Raw genomic sequence first — 23,483 nt, 5'->3', positions numbered from 1 at the left:
ATACTGTTGAGTTACAGGATGAATACCAAAATCCCAAAGATAAAGCTCTGCTTCCTTTGAACTTCTGCATATTATAGAAATGTGTGCAATGTGAGAACAGTAAGCTTAAAGCCATATGGATTCATGCCAAAAAGTTTTTCAGCTGCACACAAGTAGCACGTAACCTTTAAAAAAGCAAACAGAAGCTGTTTGGCAAGTCTCAAAATTAGAATACCTACAGTCTTTATTTAATTATGAAGGCTACAGAGAAGGCTTATGTTTCTAGCATAATACAGGAAACAAACAATATTTTGCCAGGTTAATCCACTTCAACATTCTTCCTGCTAAATTTAAAATACTTTAAAATAAAATGTAGTAAGGTAAGACAAGCTTTGGATCAACAAGATTTACAAAGTTGTGTCAATAGCTCAATCATTTTGCATAACCTCATCTGTTTCTTCACTTTTTCTTTACTCAGATTATAAAGCTTTTGAACAATGGAGATTCATGTACCATGTCACAGAAATGAAGTCGGTAAGAGCATAGTAAGCCCTAAGTGATAATATCATATTTTGATTCCATACAAATGTTATTTAAAACTGTATATTAAAAGACCTCATAGTACACCATACTTGAACTTACTTGTCTCAGATCCATGAGATCTGCTATTTCATCTTCATACTCAGAACTGTCTTCACTATAATGTTCCAGAATAAAGTCCTAGAAGAGAAAAAAAGATAAAAAATTGGAGTATCTAAAACTAGCCTAAACTATTTTTCTGCAGTTGTAAACGGTACAAAATTGATTCAGTTGTGATTTTAACAGTGTCTACTCCCTTCCAGTCAATAGTACAGTAACATTTAGCAACGAGACTACAAAAAGACAGTAGAATTAATAATTTGATTTGGTATCTTAGACAAGAAATTTCACTGTGATGTAAAGGAACCAAACATCTCCTACATCAGCTCCAGTGGGTTTTAAAATAACACCACTTTGAAAGGGACCCTGTTATTTAAAATGACAAGGGGATCAAGTGACCATAAAAACTTGTTAACAGAAAGAGACTGCCAAATTCTTGTAAGCTATACTGGGACAATTCCACTTAAAATAACAAAGCTGCAATGACATGAAGTGGTACCATGATCTGACCATGGAATTTAACCCACAGAAGTAAAAATAGAGACAAATGCTACAGTAATACAAGATGGTTTACTGTGAGATAAAAATCTATATTGCACAATACACAGTAGTTCAAAAAATACAGACAATGGCTCAAATAGCCAGCAAAGTGTATTAGCCAACAAACAAGTGCTCAACACTGCTTCCCAACTGAGCTACCCTGGTTAGTGCAAGTTGATGTATCACTACATTATGCTGAGTAAAACCTTCATTACTACTTCCTTTCACACTTGTATCAGTAATCAATACTCTTATTAGAAACAAAACCACGGAAGGAATTTTTATTCTCTTTGGTTTAACTCTGTCTCCAAAGGGGAATTTCTTACAATATTTTCGGACTCCTTGTCCTGATTAGATAGGAGCAATGACCCAAATAATTGGTAGTTAATTTTTAACATAGCATGATCTTGATTTTAGGGCAAAACAAAAAATAATTTGTACCTAAATTACTTCTGTTTCTTTAAACAAATCTGAAATGGAAGTTAGCTCTGTTAACTCTTCATTCTGAAACGTATATGTAAAATTTACCTTGAGGGGGAGTGAAAAGTCTACATCTTTGGTTTCCTTCAGGCCAAGAGGTACCAAGGGAATACTGAAAGTCTCTCTATGGAAAAAAAGCAAAAATATTCAGAATTTTTTTTCTGCTTGTCTGTTATAGTTACTTTTGTTTTATTTGACGACAGTAAGTTTGTACACTGATGGGGTAAAGGGAAAAGTATATAGTTTGTAACAATTCCCTATTGCACAAGAAAATCTGCCTAATGGCCTGTGACTTCTCAAGAAGAGTGAAGAAAGCTCCTTGCCTGCGTTTTTTTTTCATTTAAGCCTATTTTTCCTCCAGGCAAGGAAAAGGAGACTCTCAAAGGCTGGCTCACTGCAATTTAGCTCCACAGCTGCTAGGAGATATGCCACAGTAAGAGCCACGGTAAGTATCAGTAGTTATAATCAGTATTTTACGTGCTACCAATGGTTTCACATGTAGTGATGTATGTAACAAAGGGAGAAGCAGGGCCAAAGTATACCGAAAGGTCTAGGAGTACGAAGTCCAAAAACTACTTAGTTTCTAGACAATGCTAGGTGGTAGCCTCTAGACAAGTCAACCTCTAGAATATATCAAAGAGCAATAAGGATGAGAACTGACTTAAAAAAAGAACAGAATTGCTTCCAGATATATAGTTTGTTGTGTAGATTTAACAGATCAGTTTTAAGTAATTATAAGGTTTATATAATATTTTAATTTTTCCTGAAAACAACTTTTTGACTGTCTAATCATTGTTTAGAGCATTCCATTCCCAACTACAAAATCCCCCATTCATTTATGGTCTCATTAGCAAAACCAGCTTTCTTATTCCATCTTAACAGGGTGGCAGTAGGAATGCAACTTCCTAAGCAGAGGAAGAGTCTTTCATAATCCAGAAAGTGGCTCTGCTAGCTTGAAAAGGACTTCCAGCATACAGAGCCAAAACACCACTTCAAGTAGTGCAAATGATCTGATTTTTGATGAGGCTTTTAGAAGAAACCTCAACACTTCCACTACAGATTATATCAAGACTTTTTCCTCAAAAAGGAAGTGAGACACATGGAAAAGAAACCCTAACTTACTGATGTAATCAATTCTAGTACCACCCACAGTCCTTGTAGATATCAGCACTGGTCACTTAAAGAAAGTAAATTTAATTTTTTTCCATAGCTAAGGTGTCACACTCATGCAGCCAATGTCATGGGTGTATTGAACAGTTAGGGAAGTGATCCTGAATTTCCAGAACTGAGTAGAAATAGCATCATGCTTCTCAATCCAGCTGAGATGTGTGCAAGTACCGGGAAGGCCAGCCCTTCAGACTGTTTTAACACAATACAGGTTAATCCAGTAAACCATGGGTGTGACCTCCTGTTGACAACTGTATGCACAATAGTCAGAGAGCAAGTATTAATAGCTACTTGCTGTTAAAGGTTGGAGAGCAGTTATGAGTAAATTAATTATTTTAGCTGATGAAACATAAAAAGCATTTAGAGCTTAGAATGAAAAGCATAAGAAAGGAAAAACTCCATTCAAAACAGACTGGGCAAGTAGGATCAGGAGAAAATAACAAGCATACTGCTGTCCAGCCTCAAGGCTTCTGCCTGCCTTGGGGCCTGACCTACTGCTCATCCTTCAATGAGAATCCAAATATTTTTAATAGTCTGTAGCTAGAAGAAGAAATAGTACTTGTGGAGCCCTGCTCTCATTTCCGTAACTGCTCTCTGTGCTCACATGCATCCATGAAGACCAGTAAAATCTTGAACAAAAACCTCAAATCTCAAAAAAACCCCAAAAGTCAAAAACAAACCTCAACCAAAAAACCCCAAAACATTTTTGCATCAAACAGTTGTCAAAGTTTGCCATGGAGGTGGGAGGGTACGAAGTTTATCAAAAGTTTCTGTTAGAGAAAACTACAACGTAGATGTTTTGCATTAAGTCAGCATTCAGTTGGAAGTTACCTCTCTGGAAATGTGCTTCATCCTTCAACATTAAGAATTCCTTGTAATCCACCACGAAGTTTAACAAATAACTGAGAACAGTGCTAAGAGGGACCCAAAACTATACCCCCATCACATGAAGCATTTCAATTTGTACCTTGAGTAGCTGTTAGTTAAAAAGAAAATATTTTGGTTTAGGAGCAACAAGACGTATAACTGTCACAGAAATTATTTCAGTATGCAGGCAATGAATACTCCTTAACTTTGAAGTTTTACCTTTGAAGGATAATCCATTGCAATTTAAAAATTAGTGTGCTCTTCAAAGTGGAGAAAAATATCTTAGGAAAAATCCAACTTCATCTACTAGAAATTCCTCTGCTTTAGCCACGGAATTTGTGGTTTTCTGTCACTGAAGGGCACACATTCAAGATTACCTAATCTGCTCTGAATATCAAATCAGTATTGTGTTTCTGTTCTCCAGCTAGGGAGGACTGTTGTATGCACCACATTTGAAAAGAAATATTACTATATCACTAAGTTCGTTCACTCCAGAATGCACTGAGCCAATTAGCCATTCCAGTACTGGAAATTCTAAGTGACAAGTGTTTGCAGCATAGCCTCAAGAGCTTTCAATTCTCACTATATTCTTCTCTTCAAAGGAACTTCATATCCAAGGATTAGTGGTACATACATTTCCCAAGAGAAGGACAAATAAGCAGACTAACCCTTAGGCAACAAAATCTACCATCAAATCTGTGCTCTTCCTATCAAGCCCTCTGTTCTTTCACACGATTCGCGTCCAACATTCACACTCACCTAGAAACAATTTTGAAGGGTAAACAGAAGATCTGTTAATAATTGAATAACTTAGCTTTATACTTACTCTGCATTTTGATAAACTTCTACTGAGATATTAAGTCCTTCCAATTCTTCCTTTAAGATCTGCAGGTCTGAGTTTACAAAACTCAATTCCAGTAGTACCTGCTCTCGTACTTTGTTGTTGGTGGTTGCTCTGCAGAGACATATCAATTTTTTATTGCTGAGGAAAAGGTTTTCTACAAGCTTGGTTGACCCCCCCTTCAACCTTCAATGCAAGCATTCTCAGCATTTTTAAGATTTTTTTATCTCCTTAAGAGATGATACCAGACCTCATGTTTCAGAATTTATTAGGTTTTTCTGTCAAGAGAGTGCCTGGGATAGTTTCCAGATAATAGCATGCAGCCACAGAAGATTTTCTATATGCCAAATTTTCCATGTAAGATTAAGGGTTAAGCTTTTTTCAGATACATTAATCAACAAAACTAAAGCATCCTAAACAGAATCACTACCCTATTTTCAGATTATGTGATTCCCCCCCCCCCCCAAAAGAAGATAGGTGGGTGGAGGTGGGAGAAGTCAGGAGACATTTTTCAAGAGACTTCCCCACCTTATAAATTGAGTAAAGATCTGTTGAGACTTCTGATCTTAAGAATGAAATAAAATAACTTTATCCCAAAAGTTATTACAGAAAGAAATATCTTTCAACCACATCTTTTTAATACAAGACAACTTTCTCTATAATTTGATTTTCTGGGATGTAAATATGATTTGGTTTGCTTGTTTTATTTGCCATTTATGTATTTAAATGGCAACACTTTGAACTGCTAGCACAATGGATGTTGGTATTTAACACCCCCTGAGCATTTCTGTGTGATGACTTGTGTATTTATATCACAATTTCTAACCTGATTCTCCATACTGACAATTTCATTAGAATATTACTCTTTTCAAGATACTTAAATAATCTGTATCTATAAATCCACAGGTATGAGTTTAAGATAAAAGGTATCCATGCTTAAGATATTGTACCCTTATATTAGAGTCCAAATCTTAAGACAATAACGAACTTAAATTTGCAGCATTTTGCATTTACCTTTATTTTAAGACAAAAGTCACCCTCATGAATATTTATGAACAACCACATCATAAATCTAGGCTCCGCTTGGAGCAGTTCTCCAGTTTTATGGAGCACCTTGGTGAAGAACTAATTATTCCAAGACTAAAATTCTAAGTTTGTTTTTTATATTCTAAATTAGTTGTCTCTGAATTTTCTATGCTGTACTTTATTGAATACCTTGGATTGCTTAAATTAGGCAATGTTAACATCTGTTGCCTTCATAAGTCCAACTGGATACAAACATATGGTGGAGTGGATCTTCCTTGAAAAAGGCAGCACCACAGAGATAAATGGGCAAGTTTTGATGCTACAAGCACTTTAATTATGATATATTAAGGCTCCATGTTTGGTCTAGCTTACCATCCTCCACAGGAGGGATTCTATTATCTTTTTCAGAAACCCCAAAGTTCCATCCAGATTGACTTCTCTATTGGCTCTATTGCTATGAACATCCATTTCAATTAGAGTTAATTTGATTACCTTTTCATGTTTTTTTACACTGTACACATACTTTTTTGTGACAACCAGGCAAAAGGGACAATGTGATATTGTTGAGATCCGTATAACTCTACTCTGAATTTAATTTTAACTCAGAACTCTCAGAACAAAAAGACAATGAAAAGGAGAGGGTGACTTTTAGAAATTCTAAGGACAAAAGTCTTTGCCCTATATGGACCATGTGCTTCAAGCCTAGTGCTTGCTTTCAGCCAAAAGTAAAGAAACCCGCATTTCCAGGTTTTTTCTCAAGTCCTACTGCAGGAGGCTCCTTGTGGACAGCAATTGGTTTCAGTTTCTCTTAGAACTTGATGAAATTCAAATAGAATCTGCAAACATAAAGCTTGTTTATGTTTTTCCTTATGAGACTGTAAATACAACTAGTCATCAGGTTACTTTTAAAATTGCTTCTTTCAAAGAACTAGCAAGTTTTAATAGTCTGACAGGTGTAAATTCATTTTAGATTTCTAAAATCTTAAAAATAAGTCCGTTCCTCTACTTTTAAGTAGATTTAGTTCCCACTCCTGTAAATAGCAGCTTCAGTATTTCAGCAGAAATACTGGCACCAGAAACTGAACTTTAGGATATTTAGGTGAAATGCTACCAGTTTTCACATGAGCTATTACTCATCTCTTTAGCCCTTCCAAAACACTCCTGAATAGACAAGCAGAAACATTAACTGAATGAAGCATTCCATTTCAAAAACAGATATAATAATATTGTTAACCATACAAAAGGTAGTAAAATTCCAAGTCAATTACCAGAAAACAAAGCAAACTTAAGTCAGCCACAGAGGCTAAAATTACCAAAGTTTTCAACCTGTCACATCTCTTGCAAGAGTGAAGATAACAGCAGGTAACAGACAATGGGCAACCTGTTGATTATTGGCAAGTTTAAGAAAATTGAATTTATCCAAGCATTTTCACTTCTTTAAGTATATTTACTAGGTTTTGTTTTTGAAGACCCATTGTTGCTTCAGTTGCAGAGAAACAGACACTACAGGAAACCTACACTACTGCAGGTGAGCACTGGGATAGTTTTCAGTTCTTCTGTGTAAGATTGGAAAGCTACAGACTGTTTGCCAAGCAGTTAATCACGGGATGTAACAGCCTTAAGACAGGGTCAACATAAGGCTATGCCTATGGGGACAGCGACATATGAAAACATATCCTAAAAAAATGTAATAGATGAAGACCAAAATCACTTCCAGTTATGCCAAACCATAGAAGAATTTGGTAGCAACTGGTGGTAACCCAGCTCAAATTACATGTGTGCCACCCTGCTATTCCTCTATCATTACTACTACATGGAATAAAGAAGACAACTGACAGTCCTTCCTACTATGCAGCACAGAACTAAAGGATCTTTGGAAAATCCAAGAGCATAGTGGCAATACCTTTATTTGATTTGAGGAGTAAAAGGAACTCATTGCAATATTCAGCAGGGTTCACTTGCCATTATCACAAGCAATAAAGCTGAACAAAGAGAGCAACCTAAGAAAGGCTAACATTCAGCTCATTTACTGCAACATAGCAGTACTGAAAGTGCACTTGAGAGAAAGTAATGACTCTATAGAGCTATAGCTTGAAAAAATTCAGGGAGATTCACAAATCATTCTACATTAATAGAGGCAGCATGTTTGGGGGGAAAAGGGAGAAAACACAACAGCTAAGAGACTCCTACAAAATTAAAAGAAAATTAACCAATTCTTGCTTGGGCAAGAGAATTAAGAAAGCATGATCTATACCTTAAAAGATTTTCAGCACCAGCTCTCATTCTCACTGCTCTTAAGATCTGTTGGTTTAGAACAGCTCTTTGATTTTGCAGTTTGCTTCGTCCAGTTTCGGCAAGAGGATTACATCCCTAGAATTAAGAAAACAAGTTTTTTGTTGCTGTTGGAAGAAACTTAAGAGGGACTAACACTGAATTTAAATGAACTTTAATGGCATACGTTCTGTATGAATCCAGATTAGCTACATTGACATCAGTGATGATCTGACATCAATGACAGTATTTCTCGTCTCAAACTTGGTCATTAAAACCAAAAGAAACCATGACCACAGTACATTTTAACATTAAAATCCAGACAGAAAATACTTGTTTTAAATCTTAAGTACACATGTGAGCCAGTCTCTTCTCCCCTAAAAATATTTTCAAGATATTTTGCAAATGCAACCAAATTTGTCAGAATGTTATTAAATTTCTAGGATTTTATGAAAACAGTATCTGGAAAGACAGCAACTCCCATCAAAGCTTCTGCTTAACCCTTGCAAAGTATCAGAGTTCCATACTGGGATATATACAGCCTTGAAATACAACTCTGTCCAAAATAGACTTTGGTGCTCAAAGTTTGGGCCTCAAAAATCTGCTCCCAGTTTTAGGAACCTTTCAAAGGATCTCTGATCTTTCGTTCTGGTAGCTCAGACTTTCAGTACAATTCCTATCCCTCCTTCCCTGGGTTCATCTCTTTACATCTCAAATTTACCTAAATAGAGCTTAACAGGGTAAGATGATTACACCTTCAGACTCTTATCAAATTAAGCTCTTAAAAAGTAAAGTGTGAAATCCGGAATTCACAAGAATGCTCCCGTATATGTGCATACCTTACACAAGTAAAAGACTCAAACTACTGAAACCTGTGTTTGAGCAGGACTGAGCCATTGTATTCTGGTGAGCATTGAAAAGCTAAAACTGATACAGATGAATAGGACTGCATGCTTGTCCTTTTTGTTTGTTTAAGGGAAACACAATTTTAACACCTTTTTAAAATACATTAGAAATTTCCCTTCCACACCTTTATTCTTTGCCCCTGCCACCCCTTTTTTAAAAGGTATCAAACGCCTTTGAATCTTAAGACTAATTCTGAAGCAAATAAAACCACTGTTTTAAGGCTTACCCTTAAATGAAGAATGTCCTTTTGAGTGGCCTCACTGGGTATCATTACAAAGCTTATCAGAGTCCTGCTGGATTGTATGCTACACAAGAAGGAGGCTCAGACCTCCCCAAGTCTTCTTTCAACTATTCCAGCCACTAAATTATGAGCTATTTTGGACCTCTCCCTCTTAGTTTTGACTAGAAAAAATTGATTTTGATATAAGAGCATTTAAAAGTCTATCGACAAGCTCTAATTATGAGGGGTGAAGCAATGACATATCAGCTAAACAAAAGCAAGTATTTAAATAGAACATGAAATTCTAATCACGAAGCTCAGTTCTTATTTTTGTTGTCAAGTGAGAGCCAGTTGACTTGACAACAGAGAAATGCGCTCATCAAACCAGATTACACTAGTTCAACTGAGAAGGCACATGACCCAATACTGTTAATTTTACATATGTAGTTTGAAAAGTTTGTAATAAATAGGTAAAATGACAGGAACCTTGTGCAAACATCCTCAGAAGCACATAACTTGAAAAAACACACCACACTGAATTACTGCATTGAAATACCACCCACAGCACAAGCCTACAGTTCTCTTCATTGAGAAAGCGCTCACAGCAAGCTCGACACATAGAAGATGAACTTTTTACTCAAGAGAACACACACAAACTCATTCATTCACATCAGATTAGAAGTAGTCCTTTAACTACCAAATACTTTACGCTCCTTTACACACAATTATACACATAAGCAAGGCACACTTTAGTGCATAACATGGTCTTGTAGCCACAAGTTGCTTTCTGCTCTTAGTCTGGTTCTTTTTCTGGGATGCACCTGTTCTTTCCCACTTTGCTTCTCCTTCATTTTGTGTTGTATAGTCTTTTTTACTACTGCTATTCAAAGCCTCATCTTCTTCCATTCTATCTGTGACATTTTTCATTTGAACCTCACCAATTATTTCCTCTTCCTTGCATTCACTTTGAGTATTTAATTCTCATCTCAGACCTGTCATCTCCATATTCATGCACAGGTATTTCCTTCCACCTTCTTTCTTGACCACTTAGTTCAAGCATCCTTCTAAAATGTATCCTTGCCTTGCCCTTCATTATTTTTCTGTAAAGCTGCAGCTTCATCCCAAAACTCCCTTCCCTTTCTGTGTGCCAAACATGTTTGATGACATCATTCAAATACTTCTTTTACAGCTTCGCTTCTGGAAAATTTTTCCAGAAGATCCACTGCCTCATTCCCAAGCCCATGAAGCTCATAGAAGTGATTTGTTCATTTTAATGAACTTTTGATCAAGCTCCCACTGAACAATGAGTACGAAACAGCAGTGATCTGAAACTCTCTGCAAAGAGAAAAAGCATAAGAGACGTTTCCCTGCACTTCAGGTCCCCAGGCACTAATCTCTGTCGGAAGGAAAACCAACCCTGGGCCCTAAGAGGACAAGGCACTGACAGACCAAGGTATCTGTATAACCTCCAGTGTGCCTGCAAGTGCAGCAATTTTGATAAAAGGCTTCTTATGGATAGAGGAGTCTGTTTTCAGGATATGCTCACCTGTTGCAAGCATATGCCTCCCATTAACTTCACAAGGCCTAGAAGAAATTAATATTTCACTTTTTGGAAAATGTTGCTTTTTACATCTCCTGCACAGGGGATGAGGACACTCAGCTAGTTTGTGTTCATTTGCAGGTTTAAACTCTTTATCGTAATCAAGCTGCCATAAAACTGATGGGTAGAAGTCTGTGTAGAAGGCAGCAAAAATGACCAATATGTGAAAAAACCCCACAAGAAATACACCATCTGGGAAAGATACCCCTCTGCGTGAAGCACAAATTCTGCATACTAAAGTTATTTAGCAAACAGGTCCAAACAAGTGCTTAGTTTCATCTTCCTCCATGTACAAGATTGCTTTCCCAAACAGCATTTCTACATGGCTCACATCAGATAATCAGTCATGATGAACGCAAAAATCATGACTGTTTGCCAAGCAATGAGTAATAGCAGTAAGTATTTGAAATTAACATAAATATGATTTACAAAGTATTGGTTTGAACTTTTAAGATGAGCCACACTGTCTGAAGGTGACACAGAGTTGAAACTGGGTGTGCCTCCTTACTTAAAGGAAAACATTCCTTTCCAGCCAGTGAAGCCTGTGCTGCTTGTCAAGCCCAACAGTGTACACAACTGGCCATATCCTCCAGGTATGTAAACATGTATGTTTAAATAACAAGTATGTATGGAACTGCTCTAATAGCAATTGCAGCAAACAGCGTATTTCACACCAGCATTTCTAGAACTGATCCCAAGTCCTGCTAAATCGTCATTTCCTTACTTTCTTCCAGTACTACAATTAGTGCTTCTTTTTGCATGTTACCACTAGTTCAATTTTGAAAATTTAGCTATATACTGTAGATCTTTCAGAAGTACAAGGTTTATCTGAGGGATTTGGTTGTTGTTGTTGGTTTTTGTTTTAAGAAAAGAGGTGGGGAAGAACCAGTCTTCCAGAGCCTGGTCTACTTGTGCCATGAACAAGTGTTTTATAGTTCTAAGTGCCTGGCCCAGAGAGTAATATAAAGTTAGAGAACTAATTGTATTGAACTCCAAAGATGCATTTCCTACATGAACTCCACTCACTAAGCAAAATCAACATTCATATTTCATCAGAGACATCTGTCTCTTGACTAACCAAGTTTCAGATGATTCTTAGTTTCACATGAAGGCCTACTTTCTGTTTTAGGTTTTATGAATTTGTATATGTGTGTGAATATGGGATGACAAGGGTTATGAATCATTGCTATGTTGTTTCTGTCCTGCAAGACAAGTGGAAAGAGAACAAATAGCCAAATAAATATTCCTGTGTCAATGCTAATGTTGACGGTTGCCTGGCTACTAATGACTTTAAAAGAACCCCATGAGCTAAACCTCAGTGGAAGGACAGGTGTGGCAGGTTGGTAAACTGATACATTAACAACAGGTGGGGGGAAGCCCTGCAGAAAAAAGCCCAAAAAGAGGGGAAGGACATGCAGAGCTAATTAGGGAAGTGCTGATTCATGAGCTAGTTACCATACCTATCATTTTCAGTCTGGTGCTTCATTTATGGAACTGCTTGCTTCTGCTTTTAGCCTTCTTCCCTGACACAGGGGACTAATATACAGTCTTTCTTTCTGAATCAGCTTGGTCTATATGATAAGTATCTAGCCTCACAGATGGAAGCAAAGCTTTAAAAAAGAGAAAATATGCATTGTTGTTCAACTGATCAGAATCTAAGGATTCATTAAGCTAGCTGTCCTACTGCTTCTGCGTCTGTGTAGCACAGTGGACTGCTATCCAGAACAACCAAATTGAAGCTAGGATGCTTCATGCTGAGCCAGCCAATACCTAGAGAGCTGCAGAAATGGTAACCTTGGAAAATTTAACTATGGCTTTTTCTTACCATTTATTGCAACTTTCTGACTGATGAGAGAAATTTGAAAAGTTATGGCCAGTGTAAGGTGTGACAAAGCAGTAAGTCAAGGTGGGAAAAATAGAGCAGAAAGAACTTGCTAGGTATCTCTTCCTTGCTCGGCTCCTATCCACCAAAAAACCAAACAAGAAAAAAAAAAAAAAACCCCAACAAAAAACGCCCCCAAAAAACAAGGCAGGCATAGCCCTACTAATAGGTCATCACACAAGCATTGGATCCTGTGACTGGATGAATACTGTATTATAAATATCCTGACTTCTGCATGCTGATGTGTCTCGGGGATATTTACTTTGCAAAAGCTTACTGATTAAGTGGGGTGGTGGTGTGCTGTTTAAAAAAAAAAAAAAGAAGAAAATAGAAGGGGAGAGGAGCTTGAAAAAAGAAAGAAAGCTGTTTCTCTCACAAAAATTCTAAGGTAACTAAAAAAACCCTGAAAGACATCACAGAACCAACCATAGCACGTGTAAAAAATAACCATGGTTGGGAGAAGCATCTCATGTAAGCAAAGCTGCACGTGACAACAGACCTGCTTTAATTACTACTGGTCTGTTGAAAAAATCCTTCCTGTCTAAATGCTTTGCTCTACTTTTAAAACAAATTGTTCTTTGCTCTTATCATTAGTTTTGTCATTATTTTCATAGGGAAGAAAGACTGGGGCAAAATTTGGATGGATGTGTGGGATATGCATGGTTGATTCACAGATCAGTAACTGAAATAATGTGAAACTCCATACAGAGTAGGTCCAGATATGAGGGTGATGGTCCAAGAGGACTCACACCATCCAGGAGAACAGGTACAGTTTGCCCTGGCAATGTACACTAAACTAAGCCAAGATAAACAGAGCAGTAGCAGAACCAGTTCCTGGTACATTATCTTCCCAGAACTTAAAAAGTTCCATGCAGAAGCTCCATCTTCTTTTTGATGGAAAGTAAGGTGCTTCTTCCATTTTGCCATATCCTCTTCAGGACACCAGCAAGGATATTTCTTCTTGTTGTCTGTTCTGCTTTTAAAAGTAAAATTCTTCTCACAAGTTTGGTTGCAGTTCATCAAACAGCTGAAGAGGGTTGTTTTGGAGGGGAGATATAAGAGGAAGTGAATAGGGGCAACAGTGACAGAGTTATACATACCCTGTGTGGCACAGGTAAATTTCCTTTAAATTAGATGATCAAAAAAGGAAAACCACCAACAAAAGACACACAAGGATTGAGCCAGCTCAAAGCATCTTTCAGGTTTAAGGAAAAATTTAATTTTGCATATATAAATGATAGGTCTTTGCCATGGGGAAAAAGGAGATAATGGAAAAAGACAAGGTAAGGGAAAGAGGAAAAGGTCTCTCTGGAGCAGCTGTGACATCACTGGAAGGGAATGGGGAGGGTAAATCTGAGAAAGGGTGCAAGTAGACTTCAGTTTCTGGCACCTATCACATCTCAGACTCACATGGCAGAGTCACTTTTTAGTGTGACAATGGAAGTCAGAGGAGGAAACACGACTGTGCATCTGTGTCCCTATTTTTAGCCAGTCACAGTTTTATGGGGCTCCCTCCCTATGTTAAAAAAGAAGAAAGGCACTGAACAAAAATTAAGTAAATAAGTTGTTTTACATACTGCATCTTGGGGATACTGAGGGCTGCTTTCTGGTATGCTGTATTTAAAACTTCAAAAAAGCATAATACACAACAGAGCAATACAGACTTTGAGCCCACTTCCCATAGTAATCCATTCATCAAAAGAAAACATCAAGAGTCTAAGGCAACCTCATTGTGTACATAGTGCTTGGAAGCCATGTTTGAGCAGGACCGATGCAAAGCAAGCGTTTTCACCTTGCTCCACAACTTACAGAATAAAAAAAAAAAAATTAAGTAAGCATCTTTTGACCTAAAAACACAAGGAATATCCTTGGAAATTGATGTGATTCTGCACCAACAAAAGGGGTAAACCAACCCTGAAATCCTTTCGGGAAAACAAATAGTGTGATTTAAAAAGGAAGGAGAAAGCAATACCAAGGTAACTCAGAGAGGAAGGGGGAAAGACCCATGGACACCCACCAAAAGCTCCATCACTCATTTCAGTCACGTGAAATCACCAAGTATACCATTCACAGGGACATGCATATACTGCATTTAAAGCATCTCCTTGGGTTCACAGCTTGTACCTGTTAAAGATTCCAGGAGTGGGATTGTTTCAGTGAGGTTTTTTTGGTGTTCTGTTTTTCCTTCCCCCTTCACCCGGAACTTCTAAGTCAGAATTAAAGCTCTGACCTTTGAGACCATTCAACTAATGTATAACAAGGTATGCTGGTTTCCTGCTTATTTTTAGGGACCGAAGGCTCTGAGCATCAAGCCTAATCTGAAGTTCATAACATTATTAAAGACACTTAGGAGCTGGTTGAACCTTTCCAAGATCTGAGGGAACAGAGGAAAGAACGTTTCACTGCAGCACTTAGCTCACTCAGATTTTATCAGATTCCCACATTTTCATTACTTATGTCTTAAAGCAGTAAGCAATAGGAAAGATGCTCATCATTAGATATTAAATTGATCTTACAGTATTTTCATATATGAGAAAAACTTCATTCCTGTCCTATAGGCTTTACATTGATCTAACACTGTTTCAGTGACCTTAACTGTAACATACAATAACTTAACTTAAATAACTCAGTCCTTTAGCAACTCTGAGTGTAGGAGATTCACTACTCTTACGACCTGAGGCACAACTTGGCTACTAAACTTCAGTTAGCCCTTATCAGTAAAAACAAATAGGTGGAAAAGTTGATTTATTTAACTTAAGTTCATGAAAAGTCAACTTTTTTACTAACATGCCTCAAGGCAGCCTATGAGCTTCCTACAGTGTAGAAAACATAGCTATGAAAACTAAGTAACTACAACTTGGCCACATTGTATGATTAGCTGCTACAGACTACTAAGAAAAAAGTAATTTACTCACCAAATATTACAGTAGAATTACTCAAATGAAGAAGCCAGACAAGATTTGGGCAAAGTTTTGTTTCAGTCTGTCTAGTTATGTACAAGGTGGTAGTGATTCCTTGCAGCATGGCTGGCACAGGTAAAGCTTGGCTCTTTTCAGCTAGAAACAGTTCCTCTGCTAAAGGGCAATGGTGTTGTTTAAGCTCCCTGCAAGCTTATGAATTTGATAAATACTACGGCAAAAAAATCAAACAGCCTGTAAAGATGGCAACAAAGCAAAGCATACGTGCCTCCCTACCATGTCATCCAGGTGGCTGCTGAAGTGTGTAATGGGGCTATTTTTGTGCAAAGGCGGGCAGCAACAACCTGATGTATGCAGCTTTTTTTCCCCCCCTCCACAGACTAGACGTTTCATGGTTCTGGATCCAGAATCTACACCAAAACCCCCGTGTACCTACACCCCGACTTGAAACCTATGGACGAAAGTTCCAGGTGCTGAGAACATAAAAACAGCCAGGGAAGGCCGAATCAAAGCTCTCTGAAAACAGCACTTACTGCCCTTTACCTCCAGTGAAGTTCACAGGACCCCACAGGGCTGCCTGCATTACAGCAATACTTAACTATAATTACTGTTGTGAAGAAAGAACTCGGGTGCAGGTTATGGCATAAGCCGCCCAGTCAGTCTGAAAAGTAATTAGGGCAAGTGTTCATTAGGAACTTCCTAACGAATCTGTTAACTTCGTTACCTTATTCCAGTAAACTTTGTTACAGGTACATAAGGCAATTTACTAGAGAGCGCGCGAGGAGACGCAGTGAGAAGCAAACGGGGAAGAGAGCGGGTGGCTGCAGGGGGGAAATAAAGGCAGCAAAAAGAAGGCCGACAAGCGCAATTTGACTCGTTTTGTGAAGTTAAAAGTGCTCCTGTCCTTCAGGGTGACGCCCAGCTCAGAAGCAGGGGAGGGCCGCCCGGGTCCCCGCGCAGCGCCCCGCCAGCTCAAGGCGTATCCCCTCGCCGGAGTCCAGGCCGGGCAGCGCCTGCAGCCGCGCTCTGTCAGAGCGAGGTCCCCATCTCGCCTCCCTGCCCCATCGCCCCCCAAGGCTGCTCCCCATCCCCGTGGGCTGCCATGGGACGGAGCCCACGACGCTCCGCCGGGAGAAAGCAGACCGTGAGCGACGGAGAGGGGGGGCCCCCAGCCCTGAACCATCCTCGGGAGGCGCTGCCCCGGGCACACAGCCCACTGTGCACGCAGCCCACCCGCCCCAGGCCAGCCACCGAGCCTCCCACCTTCCGAAAGTAGCCGTCCCCCGCCGGCTCCGCCGCCTGGCAGCCGCGGAACAGCAGGGCGTCTGTCATCTCTGGGCGGGCGGGCGAGCGAGCCGGCCGGCCGGCCGTCCTTCCACCGCTCCTGCGAGACAAGCTCTTCCCCTCGAAGCCGCGACCCCGAGGAAATGCCGCCACTGCCCCACGGCACCGCCCAGCCCCACCTCCGGTGGTGGCGGGGAGGAGCTGCCCCACCCCACGGCGCTGCTCCTCCGCCGCCCCGTGGTCCTGTCGAGGTCGTTGCAGCGACCCCCGGGCCACTTCCTGCAAAAGCCCCGGCGGAGCGGCTGAGGCTCTCCTCGTTCGGAGACGGGCGGTGGCTGTGGCTGACTGAGAGCGGAGCCCAGTGCCTCGCTGCGCGGTGGCAGCTCAGCTCGCTCCTTTTCGGCCCTCCGGTCGTGCTCCACTGGAGCGTGCCGGAGTCTGGCTGGCTGCCGCGAAGGCACCGCTCGCCTCCCGGCGCTTCCCCGCGGCTTCCCGCGCTGCCCAGCCTGGCGACGGCACCGTAGGGCCGCCACCAGCTTTCCCTGGGGTCCGCCTTGGGTAGACGAGGTTCCCCGCGGGTGGCTGCCCCTCAAAGCAGGCTCGTTCATCTGGGAGGGATGCTCCCAACCCCGGAGGTACCCCCCGCAGCGAGGAGCACCACCGTCGTGGTGCCCAGGGCCCACACGGCCACATCGCGCTGCAGCGACCGGCTTTGGGGTGCGTATCGACCTGCCGGCACGGTTCGCAGCACTGGGCTCTCCCCTGGGCTCTCTGAGGGGCCCCGGCCGCCCGCACCCTGATATGTGTAAGGGCAGGAGCCTGGGAGAGGTCCCGGAGCCCGGGCCCCTAAAAAGGGCAGCGGTATCTCGGTGAAAGGTTCCGGGAAACTGCTACGGGACCCACCTCAACATCTGCAGTTTTTCGTGCAGCAGAGAGACAACCTGTCTGAAACACTCCATTGCGTAACCGGTTTCACAAATACTATTGGACACTTGTGTGAGGAATTTGCCGATATTGGTTCCTATTCCTAGCCATGCCTAACCTACAGAGCTTGCTGCATAGTTAGCATTGAAAGATGGCAATACTTCTATCGGTATTTACCAAACTTACCTTCCTCCCCACCTCCCCTGGCCTATTCTCTCTCTTTTTTTAGCTTTCTTAGAATTACAGTGTAGTTGTGTGAAGCAAAAAACTCTGAGGAGAGAACATCTTTTTACCAAATGAAAAAATATCCTTGGAAATATATCCTTAAAGGAAACGGTTCTTTGAACATACTGGGGTCTCCAGAGGGTTCTACAGGGCAGGCTGGTTAAACTGTGTGTCTACTAGACGTTTTGAAGGAAGAATGCTAGAGTCAGTAACTCAGAAATTGGGATCCAAAGATTTGCTGTCTTGAAATCAACTGAATGTTGTTTTCTGTGATTTTGCTCACTCTCACCTCACTACTTTTTTTCCCCCAATAATTCTAATGATACTGGATGAATGTATCAAAATATGTATTAAATATAAATAGGTGAAAGTAGGAAACTTGCTCCAATTTCTGAGTTTGTAAAAATGTTTTAAATTTTATGCTATTAGAAAAGGTACTTATCTGACAAAAAGGATTTTAAAATTAAAATTTTGCAAATCAGTATAAAATTCCAATGCAATACATAGAAACTATTTGAAGATAAATGAGTCATTTGCTTGCGCAGGCTGTGCTGATACAATCTGGCAATTAAAACAACATTAATGTGACCATCTTTCGAGTTTGCACTGCTGTCACTGGCTTTAGTGAAAACTGATCTCATTGAAAGGCTACAGCTATTACTCCAAATAAAGTCTTAAGAGCCTGTAGTCAGGCCAAAGGCTCAATTAACAACAATGATGATTATCATGGTTATGTGTAAAATAAAAATTTGCAGGAATTTCTGCATGATACAATACCAAAGAATTTCTAATGTATGCTGGTGACAAAATGCAGCCTTTCTTCGTTGCTGGGGGATTCTTTGAATAAAGCAAAGTCAGCACATCTAGTAAGATTCTGTGGTAAAATCAGGAGTCCAAGATAACATGCTTCCTCCCCATTGTTAGTGTCTGTGTCCAGGGTGTGTCACCAGCACCCTCACAACTGCCAGATTAGACTGTGCCTTCCCCTTACTTGGATAAACGGTGTTTCATCATGACTGCATTAGGACTGATAGAGTATTTCTTAACTAAGTCACTGTAGGTTTTGTCTGCATATGGTGAAGATGCTTTTTTTGCAAAAGGCACATATCGATTGTATGGTCTCAGTAGTGCTCAGCTGTGTAATGACTGGGTGGGAGTGCTCTCTAACCCTGGAATGTAAATTGCAGTTTAGAACATTCCAAAACTCGATTACCCTCAAAAAAACCATGTCCCTGCTCTTTTCATCATCTTGTCTCCACTAACTTTTTGGTTGCTATTAGAATCCCTAAATAGAGTTGGGTTCATACTGCAAATTTTCTCATGATTACTGCATGAATCAGAAGGCTTAGTTGCTGCATTGTAAAGATTGAGATATACAGGCTAGAAATATAGATTAATGCATTCAGAAAATGGGTTGTGTAGGTACAGATGTTTGCTTGACATTTATCTTTAATATTACAAGAGAGTAAAATCTATGATCTGGTGCACTGGACATGCACTATCTGTAAGAAAGCATCAAATGCTTAAGAATTTGCATCTAAAGAATATCAATATGTTCTTAATGTGCTGAGGCCTGAGCAGCAGGCCCAAGCCAGGGCTGACTTACACGATGAATCCTGGGCACTATGTGACTAACACCATCAGTATTACTTAGCTAAAAATAGATGACCAAGACACTTAAGGTAGCTGTTTAACACCAAACCAGCTTCTTTAGAAACTTTCACATAACTTTGTGTAGTTATTTGCAAGAAATGTATCATTTTAAGAAACTTTCCCAACTGACATTAATAGAGGCTTGTTTGTATGATATTTTAGGGAAAACCCTCCGAAGCCGATGCCTGGGCCCTGGCCAAGCCCTGGCCCCATCTAGTTGGGAAGTGTGCCATCAGACCCAGGTGTTTCTGCACTAAAAATATAAACAAGTCACTTTGACTGGCTGATTTGGACGTATAAAAACTGGACTCCCTCTCAGGGCGATTTTGGAGACTTCACCTATGGGTAGACACACTGTGTAGGATCTTCCCAATTGCCAGGAAGAATTCTCCAGGTCCTCTCCACGAAGTGGGGCTCCCCAGCGATTGCAATTGTGGACTCTGGATGACGGTAAAGTATTTAGGCACTTGGTGATGTATCTTTCTCAGTCACTATTTTCTTTCTTCCATAGTAATGATTAAGTGCATTACTTGCTTATTTTTGCTTGTTGTTAAAGCCGAGTGTGTTGCTATCGTTTTAGTAAATGTATCATTTTACTTTTGTGTTGCCTTACTATTCATAGTAAAATAAGACCATTCTTTCCATTGGTGTCTGTGTCCTTTAAGTTGCCCCGTTACTTGGCAAAACAGTTCTGCATGAAGTGTTGAATCTGAAAGCAATGATTCTTATCTCTGCATAGTATCTCTCTTAGTTTTGCAAAACTAGGTGCTAACTGGCTGTGTGCATTTTCACAGATAAAGCAGCCAGGTCATCTAGACAAAGACCATGCTGGAAATTGGCAGAGCTTGAGTTGTCCCATTTCTTTGTCCCACAATACTAAAGGTAAGAGGGACAAGAATTGGGACCAGAATCTGAACACCCTTACTGCAGACACATATATATGATATATATGTACATATTTCTCATATGTTTGTATCACTCCACTCAGTCTCTTAATCCTCTCCTTCTCCTCCCCCATCATATGAAAAACTATGTGAATATATGAAATCCCATCAATAATCTTCTCTTTGGCCGCTACGAAATAGTCCCAGTTTGGGAATTTAATTTCCTGCTGGGGTACTTGTTGATGCACTGTTCCATACCCAAGATAGGAATCTGGCTGCTCTCTGGTGAGACAATGTTTCTTATCTCAGATTTTACAGACCTTTTGGCTACATGGTGGTAGCAGGTGCCTACAAGACATCTTTTGTCCCAGAGAGACCCAGAGGCTTACCAGCAAAAGCACCTTAGAGTTATACTGTATGAAGGGAGAAGTATGCATCAACTCCTGCTGTTTCTCAAGGTAGGTTTTTGAATTCTGAACCTGACAGATGGCTACACATTTCAGTTCTTATTGTTGGTGGCTTTGAATATTAAATCTAGATTCTTATCGGAAAGACAAAAAGATTTTATCAGTAACCCTGACAGCCTGTTGCTTTATGTCAATAAATTTCACTGCAGTGATTCAGTTGAGTTAGTATAGTCTTTTATTTCTGAAGATTGCAGTTCTTAATGAAGCAAATGTCTGCCTACTGTAGGCAAATACTAGGTGAGGAGTGAGAAAAGGTGATCATAGGTCGATTTTTTTCCCACTCTCTTTCCAAATAGTATTTGTGGGGAGAAAAAAAAAAAAAAAAAAGATTGCAAATTGCAAAAATAGGGCATGAGGCACAGTAGTAGCAGTGATGTGAATCTGCTTTGACACTGTCACAAATTTACAAGATGGTGTAGAAGATTTCCTTGCCAAGAAATTTACTGAGCAACAGTAAAATGATATGCAAATGGTACACAAACTCAGTATCAGGGCTTTGGATAACCACAATATGATTTACTGTAGGTGCAGCGCTCCACTGTTGCTTCTTCACCTTAGCGGTATTAACTGCATGTATCAACTGCAGCATTATCTTCACTGAAAAAAATCCCATTTACTATTAAATAACTAATACACGTTGCCTATTCTACTAAGAAATCACAATGGAAACAAGACATTGCAGTTTATGTGGAAACTGAGACGAAACATGGGCAAAATCATCCCCACTTTTCCCAGCTAATGCCTTGCCTTTAACTGAGATCGATAGATGAAAGTCTGTGTATTTAAGAACAATATGTGTTATCTCTTTTTTTTTCCAATCCTTTAAAAAATTAAAGTAGCACTTTGGAGAAGCTAAAGCAATGCCCCAGGGGCTGACCTTCAGGTGACTGTTTTGTCAACTGATACAACAGCCCTGAGTTGTCAGGAGGAATATTCAGGGAAACATTCACATTGAATGCAAGATAAGGCAGAGATTAGTTTGTCTCTTTTTGTTGTTTGTTTGTAAAAAGATGGGATTTTTATACTTCCTGTACTTATATTTTTGTTTTCTTTCTTTAATGTGGTTTAAAAAGCCTTTAAATGAATCAAGTTTTTGCTTTTTTGTTTTATACATCGATTATACCAATTTTAGTCTGAAGTTCCAGTGACTCGCATGACTTACAACTAAGCAACAAATGTATTTGAAGAAGTGGTTTTAAATAACACAACAAAAGACACAGCAAGACACTTCTATGCCTGATCTTTTTGATGAACCAGTACAGAACCAGATGTGGAAAACTATGTATTGGAAAACAAAAGCCTGAAGTCCACCTATGGCTTTAGGGCTCAATTTCAGCCTTACATCCACTGGCAAGTATGTGACCTTTCATTAAAAAATGCAGACTGTTGGGGTTTTTTTCACCAGACAAATTTCTATCAAAAATTATTTTAAACATAAGCGATTTAGTTCTACTAATATTTTAGTTTCATTGCAATTAAAAAAGAAGACATTGGAGTTATTGTCTTACTTAACAGCAACAAATAGCAATTGTCACCTGGTTTAATAATTGTAAACGAGAGAGTTTACCATGGAGAAGGAAATACCACCGGGATGCAAAAAATGGGGAAAAAAGCTTCAGTATTTGATTACCCCAACTCTTTGAATTCATCAGACAAAACGCTCAAAAGATTTTCTGTTAACATTGTGTAAAAAAGGTTTATTTAAACCGGTGTGTTAAGTCAAAGTCACATAGTATCGACTATTCAGGAACAATTATTCCCTAAACAAACAGAAACAGCAAACACACTAACAACTCATTTTGCCACTGTATGTTCTAGCTAAGTGCTTAGTAATGATGAGAAAAGATAACGCTCATCGATACGTGTCTGTGGCTTCCACTCTATCGTTTCTAAGTGAATTAGACCTAAATGAAACAGAGTACTCCCTATTCGCACGGAACCGTGTAAATATTTCCTATGGAAACCTGAAATCACATGAAACTCCAGTAGTTTCACTTTGAAAGAAACCAATTCTATGAATACAAATGAACAGAAATAGAAAATATACAGAAGTCTTACCTGTTAAGGGCAGGAATCTCTGAAGACTCTGTTTTGATTTACTTTCAAGGATTTCAAAGAAACTGGTGATACTTACAAAAGTTGTGGATTGATAGAATCTTCAGCACAAATTGCAGTGTTTCTTTTTTGTTTGTTTTTTGGGGGGGGAAGAGGTAACACTGGAAATTAAAATCCAAATTTTGAACACTTGGGTCCTACTGGTGAATACTGGTCTTTGTACAAAATACATTCAGTAAACGTTTCTCTCTCGATACAGGATTTCCCAAGGAGGTACAGAGATACCTGAAAGCGTTCAGGGGTGAAGCTCTTTGAAGGAAGGTTTGAACTCTCTGACTTCTGCCCTGATTTCTGTGCAAATTCTTCTTGAACAGCTCGTAAAACAACGTGGTTAGGCAAATTTTGACATGTATTTGGTTAAGAGTACAATGAAATCCACAACTCCCTCGATTTTGATTCAGGATGGAGTCCGCTTTACACCTTGATTTAAATAAAATCTGTTTCTCAGAGTCGTTGCTGCCCTTTTCCTAGCCCTGAGTCTGCGGGGGCCTGATCTATCTGGTGCACTCGATGATTCGAGGGAGTATCGCATGGCTACTGATGACCGAGAGTTTGACATTATGTGGCGTTGGTAATTTTTAAAGACACCAGACAA

General features: G+C 39.7%; 1 protein-coding gene and 1 long non-coding RNA gene across 5 annotated transcripts in view; one reads left to right on the top strand and one right to left on the bottom strand.

Annotated features, from left to right (window-relative positions):
* Positions 1–23,094, bottom strand: part of RHPN2 (rhophilin Rho GTPase binding protein 2) — a 34,560-nt gene extending 11,466 nt beyond the window's left edge. The window contains exons 1-5 of one of the 2 annotated variants that reach the window (XM_042027717.1): positions 22,832–23,094; positions 7,794–7,909; positions 4,499–4,627; positions 1,687–1,762; positions 622–699 (exon numbers count right to left, since the gene is read on the bottom strand). In XM_042027717.1, coding sequence (XP_041883651.1) covers positions 622–699; positions 1,687–1,762; positions 4,499–4,627; positions 7,794–7,822 — 312 coding nt within the window. In that variant the 5' untranslated portion in view covers positions 7,823–7,909; positions 22,832–23,094. Of the gene's footprint in view, positions 1–621; positions 700–1,686; positions 1,763–4,498; positions 4,628–7,793; positions 7,910–16,599; positions 16,778–22,831 lie in introns of those variants that run through there. The other variant, XM_042027716.1, reaches the window with a different exon arrangement.
* Positions 18–23,337, top strand: LOC121664418. Of its 3 annotated transcripts, XR_006016008.1 has the most exons (10): positions 310–513; positions 2,000–2,083; positions 6,994–7,067; positions 10,126–10,389; positions 11,069–11,129; positions 19,585–19,872; positions 20,217–20,304; positions 20,616–20,764; positions 21,906–22,127; positions 23,088–23,337. It is a non-coding gene; the product is annotated as an uncharacterized LOC121664418 (long non-coding RNA). The 3 variants fall into 3 exon arrangements; XR_006016007.1 differs by lacking the exon at positions 6,994–7,067 and having other exon boundaries at positions 18–513; positions 10,126–11,129; XR_006016009.1 differs by lacking the exons at positions 310–513; positions 2,000–2,083; positions 6,994–7,067; positions 10,126–10,389; positions 11,069–11,129 and adding an exon at positions 16,905–17,337.
* The last annotated feature ends 146 nt before the right edge of the window (positions 23,338–23,483 follow it).

This window comes from Corvus kubaryi, unplaced genomic scaffold (genome assembly GCF_017639235.1).
Source record: "Corvus kubaryi isolate FWS band 111438036 unplaced genomic scaffold, C.kubaryi_AGA036_p1.0 37300, whole genome shotgun sequence".
NCBI lineage: Eukaryota > Metazoa > Chordata > Aves > Passeriformes > Corvidae > Corvus > Corvus kubaryi.
The sequence above is the reverse complement of the archived record's forward strand: the minus strand, read 5'-3'. Positions and strand labels throughout refer to the sequence as shown.